At 45.1% G+C, this 27,911-nt stretch overlaps 1 protein-coding gene and 1 long non-coding RNA gene across 4 annotated transcripts in view; one reads left to right on the plus strand and one right to left on the minus strand.

The window, feature by feature from the left end:
- TONSL (tonsoku like, DNA repair protein) overlaps positions 1-27,911 on the minus strand; it is a 37,696-nt gene that overhangs the window by 1,969 nt on the left and 7,816 nt on the right. For 2 of the 3 annotated variants that reach the window (XM_042463050.1, XM_042463049.1), the window contains 19 exons: positions 27,623-27,794; positions 26,176-26,290; positions 25,140-25,288; positions 23,712-23,864; positions 22,094-22,219; positions 20,588-20,792; positions 19,526-19,587; positions 18,554-18,643; positions 15,825-15,897; positions 14,324-14,487; positions 12,421-12,544; positions 11,216-11,955; positions 10,458-10,534; positions 8,558-8,714; positions 7,808-7,886; positions 7,247-7,551; positions 4,869-5,040; positions 3,479-3,657; positions 3,090-3,163 (listed from right to left, as the gene is read on the minus strand). In XM_042463050.1, coding sequence (XP_042318984.1) covers positions 3,090-3,163; positions 3,479-3,657; positions 4,869-5,040; positions 7,247-7,551; positions 7,808-7,886; positions 8,558-8,714; positions 10,458-10,534; positions 11,216-11,955; positions 12,421-12,544; positions 14,324-14,487; positions 15,825-15,897; positions 18,554-18,643; positions 19,526-19,587; positions 20,588-20,792; positions 22,094-22,219; positions 23,712-23,864; positions 25,140-25,288; positions 26,176-26,290; positions 27,623-27,794 — 3,216 coding nt within the window. The remainder of the gene's footprint in view (positions 1-3,089; positions 3,164-3,478; positions 3,658-4,868; positions 5,041-7,246; positions 7,552-7,807; positions 7,887-8,557; positions 8,715-10,457; positions 10,535-11,215; positions 11,956-12,420; positions 12,545-14,323; positions 14,488-15,824; positions 15,898-18,553; positions 18,644-19,525; positions 19,588-20,587; positions 20,793-22,093; positions 22,220-23,711; positions 23,865-25,139; positions 25,289-26,175; positions 26,291-27,622; positions 27,795-27,911) is intronic. The other variant, XM_042463052.1, reaches the window with a different exon arrangement.
- LOC121928408 lies at positions 1,819-27,763 on the plus strand. The gene is made up of 3 exons (XR_006103503.1): positions 1,819-2,147; positions 15,818-15,941; positions 27,678-27,763. It is a non-coding gene; the product is annotated as an uncharacterized LOC121928408 (long non-coding RNA).

Genomic DNA, 27,911 nt, shown 5'->3' on the forward strand with positions numbered 1-27,911 from the left:
CCTCCTAATGTTGAGGTGGAATCTCTTTTTCAGTAGCTCGGATCCATTGTTCTGGGTCCTGTTCTCTGGAGCAGCAGAAAACAAGCTTGCTCCCTCCTGAATATGACATCCCTTCAAATATTTAAACAGGGCTATCATATCACCTCTTAATCTTCTTTTCTCCAGGCTCCTAGATCCCTTTCACATGTAGTCTCCTTTAGCCAGGTGTTCCCCATCCTATATCTGTGCATTTTATTTTTCTGCCCTAAGTGCAGTACCTTACATTTCTCCCTGTTGAATTTCATTTTGTTAGCTTTGGCCCAGCTTTCTAGTCTATTGAGGTCATTTTAAATTTTAACCCTGTCCTCTGGAGGAAGGGCTCCATGGATTCTTTATGGAGGCATACATGTTTGGGATTAAGAATACCATAATTGTAACAGTGTTTTCCCTAAATACTCTCCTGGATGGTAGACTAGAATTACTTCCTGTCCCGCCTAAGTGCTCAAAGAACAGAGAAGGGACTGGATTCTGCTCCTTTGCTCAGAGAGGCTTCAAATCAAGCAATTTGCTTTATATCCAGCATTCTGTTTCTTGACCTGCTGTCCTGAAGCATTTGGCAGTTCCCAGCTGGGAAGGGAAGGGCAACACAGAAGCCATTTGCTACCAGCAGAAATGTTGAGACCTCAGGCTCAGGTCAGCATGGCTGCAATGTGAAAAAGAAGAGGGCTGCAGAGCTACAAAGGGCCCAGTAACACTTTGATAAGAAAGGAACAGAAAGCTGGATTGACAAGATTATTGTGATGATCCCTGGGGTCCAAGCACCCAAACAGCCACCCTGTTCTTGGCCCTTAGCCCCAGTGGATCCCTTTAATGTCCCCAGAGTCTCCTGGGTCTCTGTTCCTGCTCCCTGCTGAGCTGAAAGAGAGCCCTTGAGATCCTCTAGTCAAGCTGCCACCACCCAGTGAATCGCCAATGAACTCCCCTTAGCACACACTGGGACTTGCTAAGGACTTAAGTTCCCTTCCCTTGCTAACCTAAGCAAGTGACAATTGAGCTAAGACACATGTATAGGACTACAGAGACAGCAGATACTTTTAAATAAAGGTATTTATTCTAACTAGACAGAATGGAGCAATAGGGTGCAAGGCCTCCTTGTCTTGCAGGTACAGAATGCATAGTTACAAGATGTTCATTTCAGGCAAGCCAAAGATAAACATAACAAAAGCCTAGACACTCTAGCTAGCACATTTCCTAAACTGCTCACACAGTGATGGGTTCTGCAGTCCTTGATGGGTTTTTGGCTGCAAGGAGCTGGCCCCCATTGCCTAGCTCAAACTGCATCGCTTAAGCCTGCCCTTTTGGCACAGGCTCAACAGCTGGGCTTCCAAAACAACAGAAGAGTGGTTAAATGCCTGTACTGCAGCCATTCACTCAAAACCACAAGGTTGTGAGTTCAAGACCAGCAAAAGGGCCCAAGCTCAACTCAGGGTTGCATCCTTCCGAGGAGGGAGCTAAAATGAGTACCCAGACTGTTGGGGCAAATTAGCTTACTTGCTGTTCACCGCTATGATCTTTGGAATAGCGGTATATAAATAAAACAAATTATTATTATTTATTAGAAGAGGAAAGACAAAAGACCACATGGTCTCAGAGGCCTTTTAAAGGCCTCCGGTGGAAGGTTTTTGAAACTCCCGGTCCTGCTTTCTGACTGGCCAGTTGGGCCTTAGGTCAGCTATGATGTAACTTCTTATTAGCATGTGATGCAAGCTCTCATTAGCATGTACATCCCCCAGCTTAACATGTACTGTATATACAACAGAGATAGAACAGGGCACACAGCAATGGGTAACTCTTCACTTTGCAGAGACAGGCCAAGAAGTGATCTTTAGGTGGACAGAGTCCAAATTCCTCTGCGACCAGTTGCCCTTTCAGTTGTGGATGTACCCCCACTGTATGGAGTGCATCCAAATGCTAAGCACACTGAACTGTAGCAAGGGTCTGGGAAGGAGGAGGCAGATGGGAATATTGCACTTTGCCCAGAAAATCCACTGAAAGAGCAAAGTCAGGCCTCTGCTTGGGTTTTCTCCCGTGAACAGCAAGCTTTTGCTGCTGCTAAAAGATTTATACTTCAAAGAAGGAAAGAAACATCCACCATCCACCATTCAAAGGTCAGAAAACCCTGACTGTTTAGCCACATGTCACTGCTTATTTCATAGATATCAACAACATTATTTTGAGGGCATCTCTTGTTGTTCTGTGCCTTTGTGTATACTCTGACTGTTTTCTTGGCCAGATTTCTTAAGATGGGGTTTGCCACCATTTCCTTCCTCTGAGGCTGAGAGTGTGACATGTAAAGTCACACAGTGAGTTTCCGTGGTCTGATGGGATTTGGACCCCTCTGGTCTCTGACAGAAGTCCCAGTTCAACACTAAATCCAATACTGGTGCTCTTATTTTGGGGCATACAGTCAGCTTATACTAATTTTATGCCAGCCCACATTTCATAACCTTTCATATGTCTTTCTTCTTTTCCTTTTTAAAATCTAATTCAAACTTTAAAACAACAACAACTGGGGACCCTCTTTCCTATGCCCTGGACTGTTTTACTCAAGAAAGAGGAAGAAATCCTGTAGCAGGATGTTCAAGATGGGGCTGGGCTGCACAGCTTCAGTTACACCTTTTAGATGGTGGATGTATCAGTTGAAGACACAGTGCCAGTATCACAATACCTAACTGCAGAACGAGATGTTCATCAATGGAATGACTGTTATTCAGAAGCTCCTCAGGCTACTGCATCTCTGAAGGTGGAAACTACAAATTCTGGTGAACCTTTCTTGCAGATGCAAGAGCATGTCACAGAGATGGGGGTTTCCACCCACAATTGGGAAGAGCCCCACCTTCCAAAGGTAAAAGTGGGTATCTTTTGCCCAGAGCCAAAAATATGAAGTGGGTACACATATGGTGAATTCTCTCAAAAACACTCTAAGACAAGCAACATGGATGGGTCATCTTTTTTGGCTGAAGGCAGGAACCTACTCTCGCCCATAGTTTCAAAGTGGAGGACTCACTATTGTCCAGTTCAGGAGAGCCTGCCCACCCAATCCCCCTTACCTTGCCAGTTCTGCAACAGCAGCGTCATTCAGCCGATTCCCAGAGAAAGTCAGGTGGGTGAGAGCACAACCTTCCTGTCCAAAGGGAAAATAAGTAAATAAAATGAAATACTGGGATTCAGAAAAGAGAGAAATAAGCACGAATGTGGTTGGGAGAGGTGGTGCTGATAGTCTACCTTCTCAAATACTTGCTTAACTTAATAGGATAAGAAAGCTTCAACCACATTTTTAATACATCCTCCCCCCTTGATAATGATATCTTCATACTCCATTACAGGGACTCTATCCCATCACTTAAGCTTTTCTTCTGATCACAGTGGCCCAAAGTGTGAGAATGGAGAGAAGGGGCTGATTCCTTGCAGCACTCCCATCAGCCTCCCCACCTCATACCTGTGCCAGGTACCTGGCCACCGGGCTCCAGAGAGGCTGCTCATCGCCTGGTTCGGTGTCTACTGAGCTGATCTCCAGGTGGGTGAGAGTCTCGCAGGGCAGGCTCCTCAGAAGCAGGTCAAGGCCTGGGGAGCCCAGTGCATTGTGGGATACTGTAAGGCTCTTGAGGTGTAGAGCGCCTGAGAGAAAAACAGCTGTTCAGTGCCCAAGCAAAGGAAGAGGAGCACAGACTCCTAGAGTTGGAAGAGACTAAAAGGGCTGTCCAATCAACCTCTTTCTGCCATGCAGGAAAACACAGCAAAACCACTCCTGGTGAGAGATGGCCATCCAGCCTCTCTTTAAAAATTTACACAGAAAGTGACGCACACTCCAAGGCAGAAACAGAAGGTTAGGAGAGCAAATGAAGAGAAAAGTGAAAGAGGATATCAAATGCTGGTGTATCCAAGGAGCATGGAAAGAGTTCACATTCACCAGTCACTTCACTCTCACACCTCTCTACCCAGGACATACCAGTCAACTGACCATAACAAACACCATAAAGGTGCTTCAGGTGTGGATTGTCTGCATTAGGATTGAACTGGTATCCAGCGCTATGATTCCAGCAAGATAATTCTATGAAGTCTATGGGTATTTTGTAGAAATTGATGATGAGATCCCATCTGATCTTGGAAGCAAAGCAGAGTCAGCCCTTGTTAGTACTTGGATGGGAGACTACCAACTAATACCAGGGGCTGTAGGCTGTATTTGAGAGGAAGGAATTGGCAAAACCACCTCTGAGTGTATTCATTACCTAAGAAAACCCTATGAAATTCATGTAGTTGCCATAAGGCAATAGGGGACTTGAAAGCAGACACCTTCAACTCAGTGCTGACTTGCAGCAATTCTTTCCCAGGGTTTTCTGGGGCAGATTTGTTCAGAGAAGATTTGCCATGGCCTTCCTCTGAGGCAGAGAGATGGTGACTTGCCTAAGACCATGCAGTGGACCTCCATGGCTCAGTGGGGATTTGAAGCCTTGCCTCCCATAATCCTAGTCCAACACTTAAACCACTACACCACAGTAAAACTAAAGATTTGTCCAGAGTTGGTTCCTCATTGCCTTCCTCTAAGGCGGAGAGTGTGATTTGCCCAAGAGGGTTCCATACCTGAGTGCAGATGCAAACCCTGGTCTTCCAGAGGCCTAGCCCATCACTCAAACCACTACGCAAGGCTCTTACATAAAGTATAGATTTGTTTAATCGCCACAGTTTCTTGTGTGAGTTAAAATATTTATTTATTCTTAATCTGGAGATATGAGGAGATGTGCCAGGACAGATATACCCATAACTACAGACACAGCTCCATCAGGGTCAAGACCTTGCCCAGGTGGCTGAATCAATTTTGTCCTCCTTACCTTTCAAGGCATTGGCCAGTAAAAGGCGGCAGTGTTGCAGGAAGGCGGAGGTGAGGCTGCAAGCTTGCAGCTTGAGGGTGTTCAAGACAGGGCAAGCCTGGACCAGGGAGGCAAGGGACTGGCAACTGTTGTCACCCAAGGGGTTGAGGCTGAGGTCCAGCTCTTCCAAGTTCTGAAAAAAACAAGGGGTAGAGTGGGGTTAGGGGAGAAGCAAGCCCCTTCCTCCAAGCTGCAGGCAAGGAAAAAAGACAAAACGCCAGATGAGATGATACCAGACAGTAGTTTGTGTGCTGGACCAGAATTTGGGAGATTCTGGTTCTAGTCCTTGCAAAACGATTAATCCCATTAAAATGGCCTTGGCCACTCTTAGCTTGACCTCTTACAGGGTTGTTGTTGTGAGAATGAAGCCGGGAGACAAAGAGCCACGTAGGCCACTTGAAGCACACTGGAGTAAAGACAGAATCTAAAAGTAACTAATAAATCCATATTGGTTCTCCCTTATGTTTCAGAATTCTCCGCGTGGGTTAGCACACACAAACTTAATTACATGCATAAACTTATTTTAAATGTTAATAAAATTACCTTCAGGCTCTGTGTATAAACATAAACGATTTTCATGTTTAGATTTGGGTCCCATCTCTACGAGAGCAACTTATGTATATGCAAATACTCTGAAATCCAAAACACTTCTGGCCCCAAGCATTTTGGATAAGGGAGACTCAATCTATAATCTATACATAGTATATCTCATGTAGGATTTGGAAAACCTGACTGATAAGAAGAGCAAATTTTTAGTTCTCAGAGTAATGAAAGATGCAATATATGAACACAGAATTGCTGGCTGAAATGCTGTTGGTGCCCCTTTTGCTTATGACTGCACTTTTCCCAGGGACTCAGCAGTGGGAAGGGAAGGCAGGCCAATCCAGTTGGTTAATTCCAACTAAAGCAGACCCCACCCACAGAATGGTGGCTCCTCACAAAAGTTCATCCCATTGATACACTGGATCTACTCAAATTACAAGAGATGAGGCACCTCCTAAACACTGGGGAGAGGTTTGTAAAGTGTAAGAGCTGCTCAACAGCCTTGGGGTGGTGAACTCTTCTTTGGAGGTTTTTAAAACCAGATTGAATGGACATCTATGATGAGTTCTGTGTATTCTGTGTATTGCCTTCCCCTTCCTTACCTCCCGGCATCTTACTCTTCCTCATAAAGAAACCACCCCTGACTTCCCATTCTAGAGAATAACAATCGGTCCTCCATATCCACAGATTCTGCATCCACAGACTCACATATACACAGGCTGAAAATATATTTTTGGAAAAATTCCAGAAAGCAAGCCTTGATTTTGCCACTTTATATAAGGGACACAATTTCACTCTCCTATTGTACAGTATATAATGGAACCGAAGTATCCACAGATTTTGGTATCCATGAGGGGTCCTAGAACAAAACCAAGGGCCCACTGTATTTATTACAATGTTTACAACCCACTCAACCCATCTCTGGCTCTGTACTGGAAACAAAGCCACAACATTCAATCAATCAATCAATCAATCAATCAATAAAATAGGCAAAATCAACCAACCAGTCAATATCACACTATATAATCTTGAGGTAGAATAGAACAACTTTAAATAAGTAAGTGATGGAATAAGTAATAATTTAAAATAAATTATTTAAGTAATAATTGCTTATTACTTAATTTATTAATCTTTATTTATAATGATTAATAATTGATTATTACTTAATTTATTTATTATTATAATAATGTTTCATTGTGTGCCTTGAACTGGTTCCCTATGTATGGCAACCTTAAAACAAACCTATCATAGGATTTTCTTGTGAAGATTTGTTCAGAAAAGATTTGCCATTGCCTCCCCCTGAGACTTGAGAGAGTGTGACTTGCCCAGGGTCACCCAGTGGGTTTACAAGGCTGAGCCAGGATTTGAACCCTGGTCTCCAGAGTCGTATTCCAGCACACAAACCAGTATGCCACACAAGCTCTTTATAAATTACAAATTATATTAATCCAACATTTAAAATACTTTAACACTCAAACCACCAAGCCACTTTAGCTCTTAAGTTATTACAGTATAATAATTTATAATAAAATGATATATTAAGTAATAATTTAAGCAGATGGAAAGTGACTAAGAATCTTAGTCACTACAAGTCAGTTCAGTTTAAAACCATAGGGCACATGCATCAACTTGGATAAAATCAAGTAGGCGCCAAAGGCTTTAATAGATTCAAGAATGTAAAGTCAAGGCAGTAAAATTATACCCCAGGACAGATGACCTACGCCTCCCACCCCTTCTGACTCACAGCTGTTCACCCTCCTGCTCTCAGTAGCCAAAAGCAGCTCTTTCCTACCCACCTGGAACATGACTGGGCCAGGGGCCCCTGTGGTCAGCTTGCCAAGCCCTTCGGGGCTCAGTCGGTTGGCCGAGAGGTTCAGCAGCTTCAAGGCAGGCATGGTACTGATGCTGGCCAGCAACTCTTCGGCTGAGTCATCTCCAAGACCCGTCCCAGAGAGAGACAGCTGCCGGATGGAGGTCTGAAGCTTGAGTGCCCGAAGGAGCGGGATCAGGTGGGGGCCCCGCAGAGCCACGTTGGAGATGCTGAAGGAGGGTCCCGATTCCTGGCGTTCTAACATTTTTAGAAGCAGTCGGTGCTCCCCTGCTAGCCAGGAGGGTCATGGGGAGGAGAGTGAAGGGGATGGGAGACGTAAGACAAACTTGGTTACTCTTCGTCCCAGAGAGAAGCCTTGCAAGCTGCCCCAGCGAGCCCAGTATCCAGCTTCCAGGAGAGGGAAAGCATATGTCACCCTGGGGGAAGCTGCCACAAACTGTTGTGGAGCTCAAAAATGCCCTCCCCCAGTTTCCCAGGGACCTGACCAGGCAGAGAAGGTCCACTGTGTGACGTAACAGCAGCTCACCCACACCGAGGCTCCGGCAGGCCTTGCAGTACCTCTCCACAAGAGGTGGCAGGTTCCACGACTGCACCTCAGCCAACACCTGCCATGGAAAGAGTGCGGGAATGTCAGCCAGGCCCAGGAAACAAAGGACTGCTGCTCTCCCAAGAACCCCAACCACCCCAACTCTCTGCTGTGAAGAGATGTGTCCCACCACCATCCCAGGCCCATCTGGTGAGAACACAGGACAAGGCCTTCCCAATGTTCTCGGCACCACAATTCAAAAAGGTTGTTGAGAAGCTGGAGCGTGTCTAGAGGAGGGCAACCAAAATGGTGAAGGGTTTCAAAACCATGCCTTCTGACTTAGGGAGCTTCTAATGTTTAGCCTGGAGAAGAGGTGATATGATAGCCCTTTTTAAATATTTGAAGGGATGTCATATTGAGGATGGAGCAAGCTTGTTTGCTGCTGCTCCAGAGAATAGGAGCTAGAATAATGGATGTAAGCTACTGGAAAAGCGATTCTACCTCAATATTAGGAGAGCTGTTTGACAATGGAAGACACTCCCTCGGAGAGTAGTGGTCTCCTTCTCTGTAGGTTTTTAAACAGAGGCTGGATGGCCATCTGTCAGGGTTGCTTTGATTGTGAGTTCCTGCATGGCAGGGGGTTGGACTGGATGGCCTTTATGGTCTCTTTCAACTCTATGATTCTATGAATGGCCTCTCCCAGGTTCACCCTAGCTACCAAGTCTCTCCCCATCGACAGTGACTGCTCACCTCCTCATTGCTTTGCAAGACATCCATAATGTGGTCTTGGGGAGCCAAGAGGGCCCCCTCTTTCTTCAGGATCAGGTGTGGCAGGAGTCCACAGGCCTGGTAGTAGCGCTGGGAGGCCTGTTCTGCCAGCCAGGAGACAGGGCAACTCTCACTGCCACTGCAAGGAAGAGGAGAGGGTTGTGCCAGAAGAGCCCTTCCTCACCCTACCCACCACCCACCCATCCCACAGCCTGAGGGAGAAACTAAAGAAGGTTCTTCCTTCTGCCAGAGATGCTAAAATCTACATAGGTTCTCCCACCCTCCCTCCAGGGATTCCAAATTTCCCCCTCTGAACAATGCACTTCCCTACAGGAAGAAGGCAGGAGAAGGAATGATGAAAGAGCAGACCAGGGGTCAAATGTCTGGCACACAGCTATAAATTAGATCCATCAAAACAGCGGAATGTAAAAAACTGAGCTGCCAAAAAGCAAGTTGCTAGCTTACCCTCACATATGAGAACTAGCTTTTGGAAGCTCTTGTAACCAATTACAGATCAAATTCTTTTCCCCGCTTCCTTCACTCTGCCCTACTGTTATTGTATGCCTTCAAGTATTTTCCACCTTATCATGACCCTAAGACCACAGGGCTTTCTTGACCAGATTTGTTCAGACGGGGTTTGTCTTCGCCTTCCTCTGAGGCTGTGTTTGTGTGACTGCTTCCATGGCCAAGCAGATTCAAACCCTGGCTCCAAAGTTGTAGCCCACACTGCTCCTATTCTTACCATAAGTTCATATTGCACAAATCCTGCTAGCAGGGTTAATATAGACACTAAATATTCCTAAGTGCAAAGGGTTGCATATACCTCTGAATTGATTTGGCATGGTTCTGACAAAATATTAGGAAGGCCTTCCTGACAGTAAGAGATGCTCAACAGTGGAATGGATTTTCTTGGATGGTAGTGGATTCTCCTTTGGTGGAGGCTTTTAGAGAGCCCTGGTGGTGCAGTGGTTAAATGCCCGTACTGCAGCCACTCACTCACAAACCACAAGGGGCTACGGGTCGACTCAGCCTGGCATCCTTCCGTAGGTTACTAAAATGAGTCCCCAGCTTGTTGGGGGCAGTTAGCTTACACGTGGTAAACCGCTTAGGGAGTGCTAGTTCACTGATAAGCGGTATAGAAGTGTACTTGCTACTGCTAAACTGAGGTGGGATAGTCAACATTCATGGATTCTTTGGCTACACTGGCAGCGGGTTAGATGAGATGCCATACTGAGGAAGCAGCAAACTTGCTTTATGCTGTTCCATTGGCTGGGTGCACAATGAGAAGCCCTGGTGGCGCAGTGGTTAAATGCCTGTAGTGCAGCCACTCACTCAAAACCATAAGGTTGCGAGTTCAATACCAGCGAAAGAGCTCAAGCTCGACTCAGACTTGCATCCTTCTGAGGAGGTCGCTAAAGTGAGTACCCAGATTGTTGGGGGCAATTAGCTTACAGCTGTAAACCACTTAGACACTGTTAGTTCAGTATAAAGCGGTATATAAATGAAGCTGTTTGTTTTTGTTTGTTTTGTTACTAGGACACAGAGTAATGGAGTCAAGCCACAGGAAAAGGAATCACACCTAAACATTAGGAATGACTTCCTAACAGTAAGAGCTGTTTGACAGTGGAAAGTGCTACTTCAGAATATGGTGGAATCTCCTTCTTTGGAGGTTTTTAAATAGAGGCTGGATGGTCATCTGTTAGGAGAGCTTCATGTGTGTATTCCTGCATGTCAGGAGATTGGACTAGATGGCCCTTGGGGTTTCTTCTAACTCTATGATTCAGAGTTGGGATCCCTTCTAACTCAATGACCATGGCTCTGAAATAATTATCATGAATGAAGGTTAGATATTTCTAAGGAGCTGGGTACCCTGCTCACTTACCTGTGTGGCACAGGAATCAGGAAGACGTTGTCTTGAACCTGAACTCGCACCCGTATCGGGGGTGGAGGAGCAGGGACCTGCAGAAATGGAAAACAAGCTGAGAGGCTAGGGAGCCTTCTCTATAGCTGCAGAAGGGATCATACCCATGGAATAGTTTGCCTAGACCTTGTGAATGGTCTGCTGCTCCTAAAGGTACTGTTCCTTTCCATCTCTCCCAGTTAGAAACTGTGCTTTAGGCTGACTTGAGATCCTTATCAAGTGCCCAGCCAAGCAGGAGCACAGGTCTGACCCAAGAAATCTAAACAAGGGAACAGCAACTGCCAGGGGTCCCAGGTTGGAGACTGTACCCTGCCCTGAATTTTTAAAATTTTATACCCCTAAACATCCATTGGGGGCACAGAGGCCAATTCCTTCATTGTTTTGTGTCCCATGACAGAAAAAAGTGTTTATTCCCTCTTTGGCCCATGTGAAAAAGCACTACAAACTTTTTTTTCTAAGAGAAAATCAATTTCCTGTTGGGAAAAAAGGGCTCTCCTGGGCCTAGAACAGATCTGAGGGGATCAAAAATGTGGTGGAGGGGGAGGGGGTGTCCTTTAAAAAAGGAAGGGGGGCCTGGGATCACACAATTGGCCCTAGGGAAGGCTGTACTTTCTGCACCCCTGGTCTTCTACCTGTCAGGATCCTTGGCAGTTGCCATGTCCATCTCAAAAGGCACAAGCAAGATACTACAAAGATGCACATGCATGCTAAAAACTCACCGGCATAAATGCAGACGACAAGCTTCCTTCCCCTGGAAGAACCCCCTCAACTTGGGTCATGCTGCCAGCCCCATGGAAGTTGCTGGGGCCAGTGGTGGGCTCTGGCCCCACCACGCTGGCTCCTTGGATCCTCCCCAGCGGTGTTCTGTTCACAATCTGGGTAAGGCGAGCTTGCCTGGTCCTCCTCCGTTGTCTCTTCCTGGTTGCCTCAAGGGGCTGCTGCGGAAGTCCGCCATCACTCTCGGCCTCCTCTGGACTTTCCTCGCACTCAGACCCCAGCTCCTTGGGTGGGCTTGGGCGGCTTCTTTTCCGGGAAACGAGGTTCAGGCCCAGGTCATCTTCCAGCCAGTCATCCCCCACGTACTCTTCAGAGGGGATCAGGGCTGGAGCAGCAGAGGGCCTGTTGGGGCGCTCAGGGCTTGGTGGGGCCCAGGACAAGGCACCCCCCAATCTCCGCATGGCTGCCCGATATTCAGCTGGGGCATCAAGCCCAGCTTCCCCTGACTTGGCTTGCATCTCCTCCTCCCTCAGCAGGTTTTGGCTGAGCAACCTCTGCCTCTTCTTGACAGGCCTCAGGGGAACCATACAGGCCTCCTCTGCTTCTGGCTCTGTCTGGCTCCTTCTGGGGCTGAGGGGCTTCCCAGAAGAGCCCGGAGGACTGGATCCTTGAGACTCAGAAAGCTCTGCATCAAACAGCTGGCTGGCTGGCTGCTCTCGGGGGGCCTGGTGAGGTTTGGGACCTGGAGAGGCAAAAAGTGGAAGGAGTCAGGCTCCAGGACTCATTCCCAAGAGTATAAAAGGAGCAGAGGAAGAGGAAACAAAGGAACCTTGTATCTTACTGAAGACTAACCTATTTATTTCAGTGTTAGCTTTCATAGATTTATTAGCACTGAAATACATGCATACCTCAGTGAACAAAGCTCCTGACAAACTCCAAATGCAGAACTATTAGGTTATGCTGCACCACGCAAAATTGGAGTCAGAGAAACCTTTAACAACAGGATGTTTTGGTTTATTTTCATGAGTTCCACAGATTTCATATTTTGGAGTTACTTTTAAAATCAAGAAAAAGAGTCAGGATTGTTTGGGCCAAGGAGGAGGAAAGAAGGATGAACTAGACTCAGATCACTTTCTCCTTTTTGGAAGTACCTGTAAGATGTTCCCTGCAACAGCCCCACCCATCCAAGAACAGCCCAGCTTCTCACCTCGCCCTGCCATGGCTTTCCTGAGCAGTCCCTCCATGGTTTTGCAGCGCTCCCGGGTTTCTTGGTCAAGATCCCTGCCGTAGAGACGCATCCACTCCTGCAGCGTGCCCAGTGGGGTCTGGCCCTAATGCAGGGGTAAATGCTTCATATATCACCAGTAGAACCACAAGTCCACACACAGCCATATCTCCTGGTAAGCTACCCAGGCCTGCCCTGGTCCCCTTGGATTTCATACATTCCCAGGACAGGCCTTGCTGACCAGTATTTGCCCTTCTTGGAGACTCCAAAAGGCTGGAGAGGCCAAGATGCAAGGCAAAGGCCACCTCCATCCCATGGGGGGATCAGTTAGCCTCTTCTCTGCTCTCTTTCCACCAGCAGGCTGAGGTCTCTTCATTTATTCAGGGCTCTGACTGTTAAGCTGGCCATTGCAAAAAGTCTTTCATTTGAGCTGGGCTGTATTTTTGTCATTACAAATTGAGTCTCCCTTATCCAGAATTTCGAAATATCCCAAAAACCAATTCCCCCCCCCCCCAATGGGTGGCTGAGATAGAGACACCTTTGCTTTCTGATTGTTCAGTGTACACAAACATTGTTTCATGCACAAAATTATTAAAAACATTGTATAAAATTACCTTCAGGCTATGTGTATAAGGTGTATATAAATCATAAATGAATTTTGTGTTTAGAGTTGGTTCTCACCTCCAAGATATCTCATTATGTACATATATGCAAATACAGGTATTCCAAAATCCGGATAAAAACTGAAACATCTCTGCTCCCAAGCATTTCAGATAAGGGAGGCTCAACCTGTATTACAATGTTTCTGCCCTGCTCAACTGCTTCTTTTTTGAAAAAATACCTTTGCATTATCCATTGTTTTAACTTCTGTTGAGAGCCTCCCATTTGGGGAGAAAGTAGGATAGAAATGAAATCCATGCAAAAAATAAATAAATACATTTTGCTCCCTTGCCCAGTGCCAGTGCCAACAAACTGGGCAAAAAGGGAAGATCATGACAGTCCAAGATAAGAAGCTGCTTTTATATTGTATCAGACCCTTGGACACCTAACTCAATATTGCTAACTCTGGCTGGCAGCAGTGGCTTGGGCAGGATTCCTTTCTTGCCCTGCCTGGCGATGCCAGCGACTGAAACGGGGGATCTTCTCCAGAGAAACATAGGAAGCAGAATCAGATCCTTAAGGGTCCACCTAGTCCAGGACTGCAACTCTGATTCCTTTCTAGCCCTACCAACAAAAGGGAGCGGGGGGGGGGGTCCTCAAAAATGATCAACCGGCAAATGAAAATTTAAAAAGCCAGGCTCTAGAAAGCCAGTGTGCTGTAGTGGTTTGAATACAGGATTGGGACTCTGTAAGACATGGGTTTGATTCCCCACTCAGCCATGAAAGCCCACTGGGTAACCTTGGCCAAATTACATTTTCTTTCATCTTCAGAGGAAGGCAAAGGCAAACTGACATAATTTGGCCAAGAAATTCCTAGCTGAAGCTGTGTTGTGTCATGGTTTGAATGTTGGACAAGGACTCGAGACCAGGATTTGAATCCCCACTCAGCCATGGAAACCCACTGGCTGACTTTGAGCAAATCACATTTTCTTTCATCCTCAGAGGAAGCCAATGGCAGCAAACACCCTCTGAACAAATCCTGCAAAGAAAATCCTGTGAAAGGTCAGCCTTAAGGTCACCATAGGTCAGAAGCAACTTGAAGGCACAGAACAACAACTGCTTATATGGGAATTGATTCAGTAAGCCTTTCAGAGAAACTGCTGACCATCACCTCAAATTCCAGGGATTTTCAACCCCTTCAGGCTTTGGGGACAAATGTGAGTCTGGTAGGTTAGGGCCAAACCCACCAAATCACATCACCTGTGTCTTGTTCAGCATCCTCTACCTTGGCATTGCGCAAAAGTGCTGATGCCCCCCTCTGGATCAAGAGCTCAGCTACATCAAAATGGCCACAGTTGAGAGCATCATGAAGAGGAGTGATGCCGTCACAGCCAGGCCCTCCAGGGTCATCAATGGCTGCCCCATGGTCCAAAAGCAAATGCACAATCTCTGGAGAAAAAGGCAACAGGTTCCCCAATTAGATTAAGATACTTTGATAGTTTATAGTTTCGACTATTTTAATTTGCCATTTTTAGATAATTTTATTGAATTGTTGTAATTGCAATTGAATGTTATAACTGTTTGTATATTGTATTATGACATATGACCAGATGTGAATCGCTTTGATCTTGAGGAAAAGCGGTATAGAAATAAACAGTTTATTATTATTTATTATTATTATATCAGAGACAAACCTGGACACAAATCCTCAGAAAGTTCTCACATTATATCAGGTATATCTGAAAAACCTATTTAAAGTATTTATACATAACCTCCAGCCCAGCAAGACCCCCAAGGCAATGCTCTACAGGTAAAAGCTTAGCTTTCACGATCAGACAGGATCTGGTGACTTTATGGTATTTTTTAGCCTGTTCTGGTTGATATACTGCCTACTTTGCTCCACTTATATTCTTGCAACAGCTTGGATAAGAAATATAACTTTAGAACCACAGAATCCTAGTGCTGGAAGGGACCTCCAGGGGCACCTGATCCAACCCCCTTCTGCCATGCAGGAACACAGAATCAAAGCCTTCTCTGGGACAGATGGCCATCCAGCCTTTGTTTAAAAACCCCCAAAGAAGGAGACACCACACACTCTGAAGCAGCATATTCTATTGTTGAAAAGCTCTTACCATCAGGATGTATTTCTTAAGGTTTAGGTGGAATCTTTACTCCACTTGCATTTTGTCATATGGTCATAAGAGATGTACTTGCACAGTAACTATCGTCCTGATGTACTGGTATGAATACTTATGCTTATTTATGCTATTTGTAACTTTGTATTTCTCTTTTTTCAGTCGATTTTATATCTATCAAAGCTTTTATAAGTAAAGGAACTATAGACCTTGGTTGAGAAATGTAACTCCTACTTTCTAATTGTGTATCTATATTCTGGTCAGTCACAGCACTGTTCATGGATGGTACTTGGTCTGGGCAGAAACTGACTTGATTTGGTAAATTAACCAGTTAATAACTAACTAGAGAATGATTGTGAGCTTTCAGAGCACTCCACACAAAGGCAGAATCTGCTACAATGTGTTGGGACACAACAGGGTCACTGCTGAAGATTTCAGATTTGGGCAGGTTCATATGGAAAGGGGTCTTTTAGGTCTTGCAGATCTCCTGGCCCAACGCCATTTAGGGCTTTGTATGTCAAAATTAGAACTCTGAATTGAGCTTTGAAGCAAACTGGAACCCAGTGCAGTTCTTGTAAGGTCCCTAAAATGCAAATCCAAAACTAGAAGCAATCATCCTGTTCCATTTATCTCTGGCTTCGCAGCACTTACCCAGATGCCCATGGTTGCAAGCCTCATGCAATGGGGTCCAGCCACAATAATCCCGAGGATTCAGAGGGTGACCCTGAAGCAGAGATGAGAAACAGCATCATGCACCTGGGGTCCAAGGTAATTTTGACCAGGAGCAGAATCTTTCTTCTCTCCTTACTCCAACCTTACTTTTCCTTCTCCTTTGCCAAATTTGGATGGGGTATAGAGGCTGAAGCACACCTTGGTGAGAGGATAAGCACCACTCCTCGGACTCGCTTGGTCAATAAATCCCATCTATTTCTTCCCCCATATTAGGTTTTCATAGAATCCAAGAACTGAATAGTTGAAAGGATCTCAACAGACATCCAATCAAATCTGCTGGTAATGCAGAAGGTCCATAGCTAAAGCACCCCTGTCAGGTGGACCTCCAACCTATGCTCCAAAACCTCCTATAAAAGAAAAGACACCACCAAATTCTTTCTACATTTAGTCAGAATCTTTTTTCTTGCAATGTGAATTCACTGGCTCTGGTTCCATATTTCCATAGTTCTGCCCATCCTGATCACCTTCCACCAGCTCTTCCCTGCACCCCATAGGCTTTGGACAACCTTTTTAACCAGATGTCCTGTGATTGAGATTAATGGGAAGTAACTTAAATTCTAAGGAAAAGGCAGGTCAGAATCACAAGCTCCATCTATTCTGCAAAGACAAAGAAAGTGTATTAGGTATCAAGTGTTGGCACTGCATGTTCTTTAGAGTAGGTGTTAGATTGAAGTCATGCTCAAAGCATGATGTTAACAGACATTTTTGGGGGGCATGATTTTGTTCCAGTAGAAAATAAGTAAATAGGTCTGAGAAGAACCCCCAGGCTGTTATTCAGGAGAAAAGTTTCTGTTCAGAAGCTGCAGGAAGAGAAATGGAGAAGAGAAAGGTTTGAATTAGAGTTTCTCCCACACCTCCTTTTAAATCATGTTTTGCAGAAATGGGAAAGCATTCTTCAAATCAAGGACTTTACAGGAGTCCAGAGGAAATCCTGTTCTATTCTCTTCTATTCTCTTATGGTGAAACAGATTGGAGAGCTAGGATGCCCCTCTCAGGGGTTCTGGGTGGTATGCCCACCTCATATTGGTTACCAGAACTCACTCACACACATACACATCCAAAAGCCAAGACTGTTTGCTAAGGAAATTGGGGGGGGGGGGGGAGAAGATCCCATAGCCCAGTAGTTCCCAACCTGTGGTCCGAGAAGCCCTTAGGACTTCATATGCACTTCCCAGATGAATCAAAATGAGAAAACTAGAAATTACATTCTGAATGAAAATTTGCCAAATTGAAAAGGGCTCAGACCATGAGTGGTAATTGTGTGGGTGAAAGGGGCTAATTAACCCCCCTCTGCCCCCACCATGGGTCACACTCTACCAAAGCAAGCCTAAATAATAATAATAATAAAATGTATTTATACAGTGGTGCCTCGGGTTACGAAATTAATTCGTAACGCGGCCGCTTTCGTAACCCGAAAAGCCTTCGTAAGCCGAATTGCCATAGGCGCTAATGGGGAAAAGCCGCGATTCCGTGCGAAAAAGCCGAAAAAAGCACCAAAAGTTTTTTCGTAACCCGAAAAAACATTCGTAACCCGAAACAATAATTCCCTATGGGATTTTTTCGTATCCCGAAAATTTCGTAACCTGGGTATTTCGTATCCCGAGGTACCACTGTATACCGCTATTCCATTCGATCACAGCGGTGTACAACAATTGCAATAACAATACAATACAAGATAAAAATTGCAATAGATAATTAAAACTTACAAAACAGTGCACAGTATACATAAAATCAACATTAAACCAAGCCAGCAATATACTCGAAGATGTTAATCATTTAGGGGGGGGGGGCACACATATCACGGAACATCAGGGAAGGCTTGATGAAACAAAAAGGTCTTCAGTCTCTTTTTAAAGAGATCCAGGGAGGTGGCGGTGCGGAGCTCCTCGGGAAGGGTGTTCCAGATCCCAGGGGCCAAGATGGAAAATGCCCTTTGAGAGGTTGACCTATATCTTGTAGAAGGGATCCTCAATAAAGTGTGCGGGACGGATTATATGGGGAGAGGCGGTCCTCCAAGTATCCTGGACCCAAGCCATTTAGGGCTTTATAGGTTATAACCAACACCTTGTATTGTGCCCGGAAGCGAACCTGTTTGCTTCTGCAATCCCTCCAAAAATAGTGACAAAAAGTGATGTTACGTCACTCCCTGTAGCCATTTTGCAAGGGTCAGCAGGGAAAACATGTATGATAGAGTAGTACAGAGTTCTGGGGTGCTTGTGGCAGTATTTTCATGTGTTTTATGAGCTTGGGTGTGATTCTGAGGCCCACTTACATCAGATGACGACAAACCAGCAGAAGGGTACTAGAGGGCTTTGGAGGACTGGGGAAGGGCTTCAGGGCTGAGCATGAACCATAACAAATAGGAAACCAAAGTGTTGAGAAGGCTGGGCTGGAGACAGAAACCCCTATCCTTCGGGTTTTACACACCAGGATCCCAGTCATCCTGGCGCCCACTCTTTCTCATGTGGGGCAGTGGTTTCAAACCTCTGCTCTTCCAGATGTTTTGGAATTCAGTTCCCAGCATTCTTAACTGCTGGACAATCTGGCTGGGCTTCTGAGAGAAATCGTCCAAAATACTTGGAGGACCAAAGTCTGTGATCCACTGATATGGGAGATTCATGTCCTGGAAGCACAGACCAGTAGCTTACCTTCTCCACAAAGAATTGCACACGGCGCAGGTTCCCATCAATGCAGGCCCGGTGGAGCAAAGTCTCACCCTTGTCATTCCTCTGGTTCCACTGCAGGAAAGAAAATTCAGTAACAAGAAGACCAAACTGCTATTTTCTCTCTTGTGAAGCCTCCCTCCCATTGAAGAACCCCCACCCCCCAGCCAGCAAGAAGAGTTCAAAGGCTTGGAAACCTGAATCCTGCCTTGCATTAGCCGACTTCCTACCCCTATAGAACTGTACTGTAATGCAGGGCTCACTGTCTGGTGCTAAGGGAGGCAGAGATTCAAGAAGACACAAAGATGAGTACCCCCCCCCCCCAATCTCATCAGACTAGGACCCATTTTCATGATACAATTACAGCACTATTAACCATAGTTCCATCCTACAGAATCTTGGGATTTGTAGTTTGGAGAGGCACTAGAGTGCCCTTACTGAGAATTCTTACTGCCCCTTCCAAAACTGCCTATCCCAGAATTCCATAGGATGGCACCATGGTAGTTAAAGTGGAATCATAGCACTATCATTCTGGATTACAAATGGTCCCCAGGTGAAAGCAGGACACATTGGTCTAACTAGACCTCGGAATCTGACTTGTTTTACCAAAAAAAAAGGCTTTTCGTTTGTGGGATTGTTTTATTAATTTTTGACAGAAACAATAATCTGTTTTTACTTGTGTTTCTTTTTAAATTGTAAGCTGCCTGGATGAGCTCCCCTGTTGAAAAAGGGCTAGAATGGGAACAGAGTTCTTGAGCTGGGATGGACATTGCAATCCTCTTGCAGCCATTTTTTCATCAGGTCAAATCCTTTCTCCCTTGTATACAACTGTACATTCTTCAATTGGCAGCAGCACCTTTCCCCTCTCATTACAAAGCTGCCAACCCAAATGCATACCTTCCTTGCCTCTGGACTTCCTAGCCCAGATCAGTTTGACTGGCTTAAGGCCTGGCTTACCTTGTTGGTCCTCCGCTGGCCAGGAACGGTTTTGCTATAGCCCTCCAAGTCATCTTCTCTGTCTGTAAGAGAAACAAGGCCATATGAACAGCCATGCTGGTTCAGAGCCACAGTCTGGGCAGCAAGGCATTCACAAATAGAAGGAGAAATAATTTGCTTCTGTTGGTGGTAGAAGTAAATGTTTAAGGAAGCTGGGTATCTTTAGGCTGGAGAAGACTAAGAAAGCATAGGACAGCCCCTAATTGAAGGCTCATCAGATAGAAAAAGGAGAGAGCTTGTTTTTTGCTGCTCTGGAGACCAAAACACAAACCAGTGGATTCAAATTACAAGGAAGATGATTCTGACTGTAAGAGCTGGCAAACAGTATAATAGATTGCCACAGAGGATGGGGATGCTTCTTCTTCAAAGGTCCCTAAATAAAGGTTGGACTGCCATCTTTCGAGAGTAGTTTGTTTCTGTATTCCTCCATGGCTGGGGATGGAATAGATGGCCCTTATGAACCCCTTCCAATTCTTAAATTCAATGACTCAGGAAAGAAGGAAATGAAAGCATCTTAGATTCAAAGACAGCCAAATTAAATTTGGAGATTCCACCTAAACATTACTAAGAACTTCCTGAAGGCAGCAGCTGTTGGAATAGACTGACTCAGAGTGGTAGCCTTTCCTTTAAATATTGTTTGGGCATGCTTTCGGGAATCCATATGTGGATTCCTGCATGCCAGGGGGATAGACTAGATGTCCTTTGGGGTACCTTCCAACTCTATGATTCTATAAAATGGCTCCCATACAATTATAGAATTTGCTCTGTCTGTTCTGCCACCACCTCCTCTATTCTCAGTATTGGCATCACTATGATAGATGTGGCCTTGTTCAAATCAACTGAAAGGTGAAAGTACACTTAGAAGATGGCCCTTGAGGTCTTTTCCATCTCTATGATTCTATGAAATAAGTATGCCAATCTCTGCTTTCTTTGCTGCACCACAGGCAATCCCACACAGGGCTGATGCTCCTTTTGAGTGATACCTGCTACCACCTCCCAGTCTCACAATTCCTCTACACTTACCACTATCAGAAAGCTCCAGATCACTTGCTTCCAAGGGCTCACTGCTTTGCGTCTCCTCTTCTTCCTCCACCTCCTCCTCACTGATCTCCCCATCCGAACGCCAGCCCTGAGCACGCCGGAGGTCCTGCAGTTCGCCTAGAATTCCTGTTGCTTCAGGGCATCCACATCTCTGCTGGCAGGCATAGAAGTGCTGCAGGATCTGATGCTGAGAAACGGGGATCCAGTGGTTTAAAAACAATTGGATCACAAGGTAACCAATACCAAGGTTATTAAGATTTTCTGAGTTCCCCTCAAGATTCTCCTTCCAAATCTTTCTCACTATTATTGTACACAACACCTATAGCACGATTTGAATCAGGAAGAAAGCTATATTGTTGGTGAACTTTCAAGTGCTAGAAAACAGCCTTTAATCAATACAGAGAATTCCACAGTAGGTCTTAAAACCACACTAATATCAATATCCATTCAAATCTACATGCAGGATGTACAAACAAAATAGCAATAGTCAGATAGGATGTGTCCTACAAAAGGATGGGGAGGACTATTCCCAGTTTTGCAAAGATGTTTTAAGTTGTTTTAATCACTAATATGATATGATGTAGTTACAGTTTCAGGATGAAATTATGATTTGAATGGGTTTTGATCTTAGTATGATTTCAAGCCTAGCTGTGGAATCTTCTGGATTATGAAGCTATTATTAACAGATCTATCTGTAACAGGAATGCTGTCAAATGTGTGCATGCAACTTCAAGTCGCCTGTCGACTTATGGTGATCCCATGAATTTTGGAGGGTTTTCTTAGGCCAGGAATATTCAGAGCCTCTAGCACATGGTATGCATTGGCAGTTTCCCATCAAAGTACTGACAGAGCTGACCCTACTTAGCTTCTTGATCAGATGGGATCTTGTGCCTTTAGGATGTTTAGGCCAGCGTGGTGTAGTGGTTTGAAGCACTAGGACTCTGGAGTCCAGGGTTTGAATTCTGACTCGGCCATGTAAATCCACTGGGTGACCTTGGGCATGTCACACTCTCTTAACCTCAGAGGATGGCAATGGCAAGCCCCCTCTGAAGAAACTTGCCAAGCAAACCCCATGATAGGTTTGCCTTAGGATTGTCATAAATTGGAAACAATTTGAAGGCACACAACAACAACAGCCAAACATGCAACAGGACATTCACAAGGCCAAGGTGTAGAAGGAAGAACAGGAAATATTAGAGAAACAAAATGAATTCTGGGCACCACCTTTGGAGAGCCATGTCTGGAAAGCCACACTGAACAAAGGGGACACCTGAGAGCAGCTCCAAGTATAGAAATTTGCCTCATTGGGGGAGAAAAGAACAAGGACTGGCTTGGGGAGAGAGCAGCAGTCAAGCTCCAAAATGCTAAGGCTAAAGAGACTTGGAGGCTACCAGGCCTGCAAAGAACAAATCTTCTCCCATCACTTTCCACTTCCCCCTCAAAAGGATGGCGCGCCACCTCCTCCCATCCCTTTCCCCCAGAGCTCACCTGTAGTCTGGGGTCACAGGCCTTCTTGGTGTAGTGCAGAGCCTTTTGGAAACATGGCTCCAGTTCCTCATAGGTTTCTTTGATTTCCTCTTTGGCTAAGGCAATGCTCAGCCATGTCTTCCCTTCCTAGCCATGGAAGGAACAGGCAAGAATGAAAGGTTTGGGTTTTATATTTATTTAATTTATATCCTGGCTTGGGGTCCAAGGCAGCTTATCATGAGTTAAAACAAAATACACTTAAGACAATAGATAGTAGTCAAATGTTTAAAAAAGACAAACAGATAAACATATTAAATATTTATTTTAAACAGTTTTAAATGTGAAAAATCCAAATCCAACACACTCCAGTTAAAAGACCAGTTGGGAAGGAAGTTAATAATAAAATCTTACAGTTGAAGTTGAAATAAGTATTTATGCTAAATTTTATACAATGCGCCCTCCCCTTACGTGGGGATCTGGATCCCTCCGCGTAAGGAGAAATCAGCGTATGCTGAAGCCCCATAGGAACTAATTGGGCTCACACCTGTGCCCGGGGCGCATAACTGAAGCCGTTTTCAGTGTATGCTGAAAGCCGCATGTGGTGCGCCCACGTAAAATGCAGGCGCGCTGTACATTGTTATTAAGTAAAATCTAAATGGAATACTGAAGTTACATAAGAAAACAAAACTAACAACCACAGAAGATCTATACAGATTCAATCTAGACAATGAGAAAACTGAAATAGTAAAAGAGCTCCCTTGGGTCAAACACTGATCAGAATGGGAACTTCAGTCAAGAAATAAGAAGATTAGGAATGGGGAGGGCAGCTATGAAGGAATTAGAAAAGATCCTAAAATGTAAAGATATCCAACTGAGCACTAAAGTTAGAATAGTACAAGCCACTGTATTCCCTATTACCATTTATGGTTGCAAGGGCTGGATAGAGGGGAAAGTGGATAGGAGAAAAATCAATGCATTTGAGATGTGGTACTGGAGGAGAGTGCCGAGGAACCCATGGACAGCCAAAAAGATGAAAAAATGAGTCCTAGAAGAGATGAAGCCTGAAATCTTCTTGGAAGCCAAGATGATAATGTTCAGGTTGTCGTACTTTGGTCACATCATGAGACAGAATGACTCATAGGAAAAGACAATAATGCTAGGAAAGGTAGAGGGATGTAGAAAGAGAGGAAGACCATTTGCTAGATGGATAAACTCTATTAAGGAGCTCATGGGCATGAATTTACAGAACCTAAGCAGAGCATTGGAGGATAAGGAATCTTGGAAATGTCTCATCCACAGGGTCGCCATGAGCAGGGATCAACTCATGGGCAGTTAACAACATATTATATTTTTAATTAAAAAAAAAAAGACTTGCCACAAAAGACAATATTCCAAAGACTAGATGAACTGAAAAGTATTTGCTTGATGGTGGAAAAAGAACAGAGAGGGGACCAATCTAGCTTCCTGTGGGAGAAAGTTCCACAGTCTTGACTACTGATCAAGTAAAGGTTATATCACAGGTCCTGCTTCCAGTTCAACACATGAATAGTTGAATTTGGTGGGCACATACAGTAAGTGAGGGACCAGATGGCACACAACAGCGTCAGAGGGTCCCAAGCACATGGCTTGGACCTCTTACCTCCAGGGGGTTCCCCTTTCGTAATGCTAGTTCCTCCTGATAGTGATGCAATGCCCGGGCATGGTCCTTCAAGTCCCCAAATGTGGCAGCCAAAGAAACGTGGATCACAGCCAGCTCCTGGGGCGACCGCTTGAGAGCCATGGCATAGTGCAGCTGAAACCAGATCATCCCATGCAGCTGTTTAGTCTGGTTTCATTACATTTGCATCCTGCTTCTTGCCCCAAATGGGACTCAAGGCAGTTTAGAACATAGATTCAAGCAAAAATACAGGTAAAGAACAGTTATTACAATAAGAAACAGTTATCTTGTCTAAAATGATACTAATTTAAAACAACTTAAAAGCATTTAAATTGCAACAATGAGAAGCAAAGGACACAAGGCCCCATTAAAAGACCCTTTCACAGCAACCACAGAACTGAAAGCCTATCTAAATAAAAAGGACTTTGCCCAAAAGCAGGAGAGCAGAGGAGCCAGCCTGTAAGAGGGAGTTTCACAGCCTAGGGGCATCCATCAAGCAGGCTCTGTCTGCTAGGTCCAAGTCTGGCACACAGACATATGCTCTTGTTCCCAGTTCAGCACAGCTGCTCTCCCCGATCCTTTTGCCAGCTTGGGTAGTCCTTTGACTCCGCTAAATTCAAGCACACCACTTTCTTGCTTCAATTGAAATTCCATTTTCTAGGCATCAGAATGGTCTCCCCTGTCCTAAATTCCAACTGCTAAACCCTGCTAGATTGGGATTTACATAGGTGTTCCCTTAAACATTTACCAAGTGATTCAATAGGCCTACTCTATCTGGGACTTTGTGGTGGTGGCTGTGTGCCTTTACGTCATTTCTGAATTATGATGACCCAGAGCCTACCCTTAAGGTATCAGAGCCTGTCTGACTCTGGAAAGTAAGTAGGGTCAGCCCTAGTTACTACTTGGATAGGCAGCCACCAACAAATGCCAGGTACTGTTTCAGAGGAAGGAACTAGCAAAACCACTTCTGAGCATTTCTCACTTAAGAAAACGCCATGAAATTAATGGGGCTGCTATAAGCTGACAAGCAACTTGAAGAAACGTATACACACAAGTCAATCCTATCCTGGGGTTTTCTTAACCAGATTTATTCAGAGGGGATTTGCCTTTGTCTTCCTCTGGTCTCACTCAGGATAAGCTCTGTAGGTCTCCTATCCCATTCACATTTCCTTTGTTTCATCCCTTTTACATGACTGGAACTCCCAATCAGTTGGATGTCAAGAGGAAGGTCTGATGTATTTCTATTTAAAATACAGACTTTCTGGACCCTTAAGTTTCAAGTTGGCTCAGTTCACCTAGCCAGCAGGAATCTTTTCCAGCTCCCCCCCCCCCCGCCACTTCTGCCTTTCCCCTTCCATATGAAGTCCTCTGTCTCCTTCACCACCCAGCTCCAGACCATTCTGGCCTCACCTGCTTCTTGTAGGCTTCCACGGACCGCTGATAATCCCCTGCCTTGGAGAAAAGGTCTCCCAGCTGCTCACACAGGCCCAGGGCTGCCCCCAGGTTGCCGGCTGCTTCCACCTCTTCCAGAGCCTGCTGCAGACGACTCACCTTTGAGACTGCCAGAAAAAAAGCATCTCAATGAACACTTTTACTCCATCATAGATTCACACAGCTTTAAGGGATCACAAGGGCCATCCAGCCCAACCTCCAAAGAAGTGTCCATCACATCCTTCGAATGTCTATTCTTTTTCTATAATATTTCTTACAGTCAAGAAGTTCTTCCTAAACTGTAGGCTGAATCTCTCTTTTTTGTAATTTGAATCCATTTGTGTTCTAGTCTCAACCTTGCTTCATCTTCAACATAGCATCCTTTCAGATATTTAAAGAGGGCTATCATATCTTCTTGCCTAGCTATAGTACTTAACCTTAAAGACAGAATTTTGGGATCTGAAGTCCAAAACACCTAGAGGGCCAAAGTCTGAGAACCTAAGTCATTTATAAAGATGTTGAACACTGGACCCAAGATAGAACTCTGAAGCACCCCTCGTCATTTCCCTCCAGGATGAAGAGCAACCACAGAACCACAGAATCTTAGATTTGGAAGGGGCTGCAAGGATCATCTAGTCTCATCCCTGCCATGTAGGAATACACAACTAAAGCAATCCTGAAAAATGTCCATCCAATTTCTGTTTGAAGACCTCCAAAGAAGGAAAGTCTACCACCCTTAACAACCGGTAAGCAGTTCCTGGGTTCTGTCCCTCAAACATTTATGAGTCCATCTAAGAGTAGCACTGTCTAGCCCACAGTGCACTAGCTTGCCTTCAAGAAAATCATGAGGGACTTGTTAAAAGCCTTACTGAAATTGTTGAGCATAAGCCAGAGGAACTCACTGGTTTCTAAAGTAAGCCCTCAGGATACAAAAAAAGTCTTTGTAACTATTTTGAACTCTCATTAGACAGTACTTCTGAGCCAAAGAAGGTCCCCACCACACACACACACTCACCATAGCGGAGGTTGTGGCAGATGTTCTCCCGCTGCTGAGGTTGCTGGGAGCCCAACCTGTAGGCCTTCTTCAGAGACCGCTTGGCTGCCACAAAGTCCCCCAGGCTCAGCAGCACCTGCAGCGGGATGCAGTGTGTCAAGACAGGCCAGAACCCACAGTAAAGGGCTCAATGCCCTCCCTCAAGAAGCTGCCAGGAAGGAGCAGAGACAACGGGGCACCCTAATCACAGAAACCCCAGCCGCAAAGTGGCTACAGGTACAGCCACTGCTAGGAAGACATGCCAAGAGGCTGCCAAGGGATGGCATGTAAGACTGGATATGGCTTCTACCTCCAGAGCCTAGGGACCACATTGGAAGGGCAAGGATACAGAGTGACTGAGATGTCAGTAAAGCACCCCCAGGCTTCTCCTTAAAAGAAGGTTTTACTGACAATTACATTTTATCAACAGGGCATGGGGAGGGGAATTACAGAATCATAGAGTTGGAAGAAACCACAAAGGTCATCTGGCCTAACCTGCTGCCATGCAGGACCACAGGACCAAAGCACTCCTGACAGATGGCCGTCCAGCCTGTTTAAAAACCTCCAAAGAAGAAGACTCCAGCACACTCTGAAGGAGTGTGTTCCACTGTCAAACAGCCCTTACTATCAGGAAGTTCTTCCTAATGTGAGGTGGAATCTCTTTTCCTGTAGCTTGCATCCATTGCTTTGGGTCCTATTCTCTGGAGCAACAGAAAACAAGCTTGCTCCATCCTCAATATGACATCCCTTCAAATACTTAAACAGGGCTAGCATATCACCTCTTAACCTTCTCTTCTTCAGGCTGAATATACCCAACTCCCTAAGTGTCTCCTCAGAGGGCATGGTTTCCAGACCCTTCACCATTTTGGTGGCCCCTCTGTTGGACACACTCCAGCTTCTCAAATTGTGGTGCCCAGAACTGGACACAGTATTCCTGGTGAGAACTGACCAAAGCAGAGAGATAATCCCCATTCCACCCCCAAGGAGCTTTTGAGCAAGCCCAGGTTGATCACAGAACTGGGAAGGATCCCATGGGTCATGTAGTCCAACCCCCTGCAAGCCAAAATCTTTAGTAAGAACCACCTTTCTTGTAATATGAACCCAGTGGCTCAGTGAAACTGTTGACATAAGATCAGAAACAGCTCTCTTTGGTTATATGTCCCAAAATGTAATTAGGTGTAATCATTTTTTGTTAAATATAATGGAAGTATGTTATTTTCTTTAGATTACAAATATTCCAATAAAATAATTTCTGCATAAAGCTTTGAAGGTGTTTGAATACAATTTAAACTAAGCGTGCTAAATCTGTTAACATTATCTAGAGCACTACTTCTTCCAGAAAAGCCACATCACTACTCATACTCTCCCCACAGAACCCCAGCAAGGTTTTCTGACTGATTCAACAAACTGTGGTCTGTCTCCCACTTACTTGGGCAATGCCTGCACAACATTCACTTTCCATGTACTTTTCCTTCATCTTGCAGGCACACTCACGCGCCCGTTCCAGGCAACGCATAGCCTTCGAATGCTCGCCTTCCCGCAGGTGGATGTTGCCCAAGTTGTAATAGGCACGATACAGGTCTTCGAACAGCTGAGTCTGCCTGGGGTGATGGGGAGAGAGATTCCTCCATTACTACATAGCCCAGCTCAATGCATCTTTCAAAGTCTCCTTATTCCTCTCAAACTAACCCCTCCTCCAGCTCACAGACTTCGAAAGC

Source organism: Sceloporus undulatus, chromosome 4 (genome assembly GCF_019175285.1).
Source record: "Sceloporus undulatus isolate JIND9_A2432 ecotype Alabama chromosome 4, SceUnd_v1.1, whole genome shotgun sequence".
NCBI lineage: Eukaryota > Metazoa > Chordata > Lepidosauria > Squamata > Phrynosomatidae > Sceloporus > Sceloporus undulatus.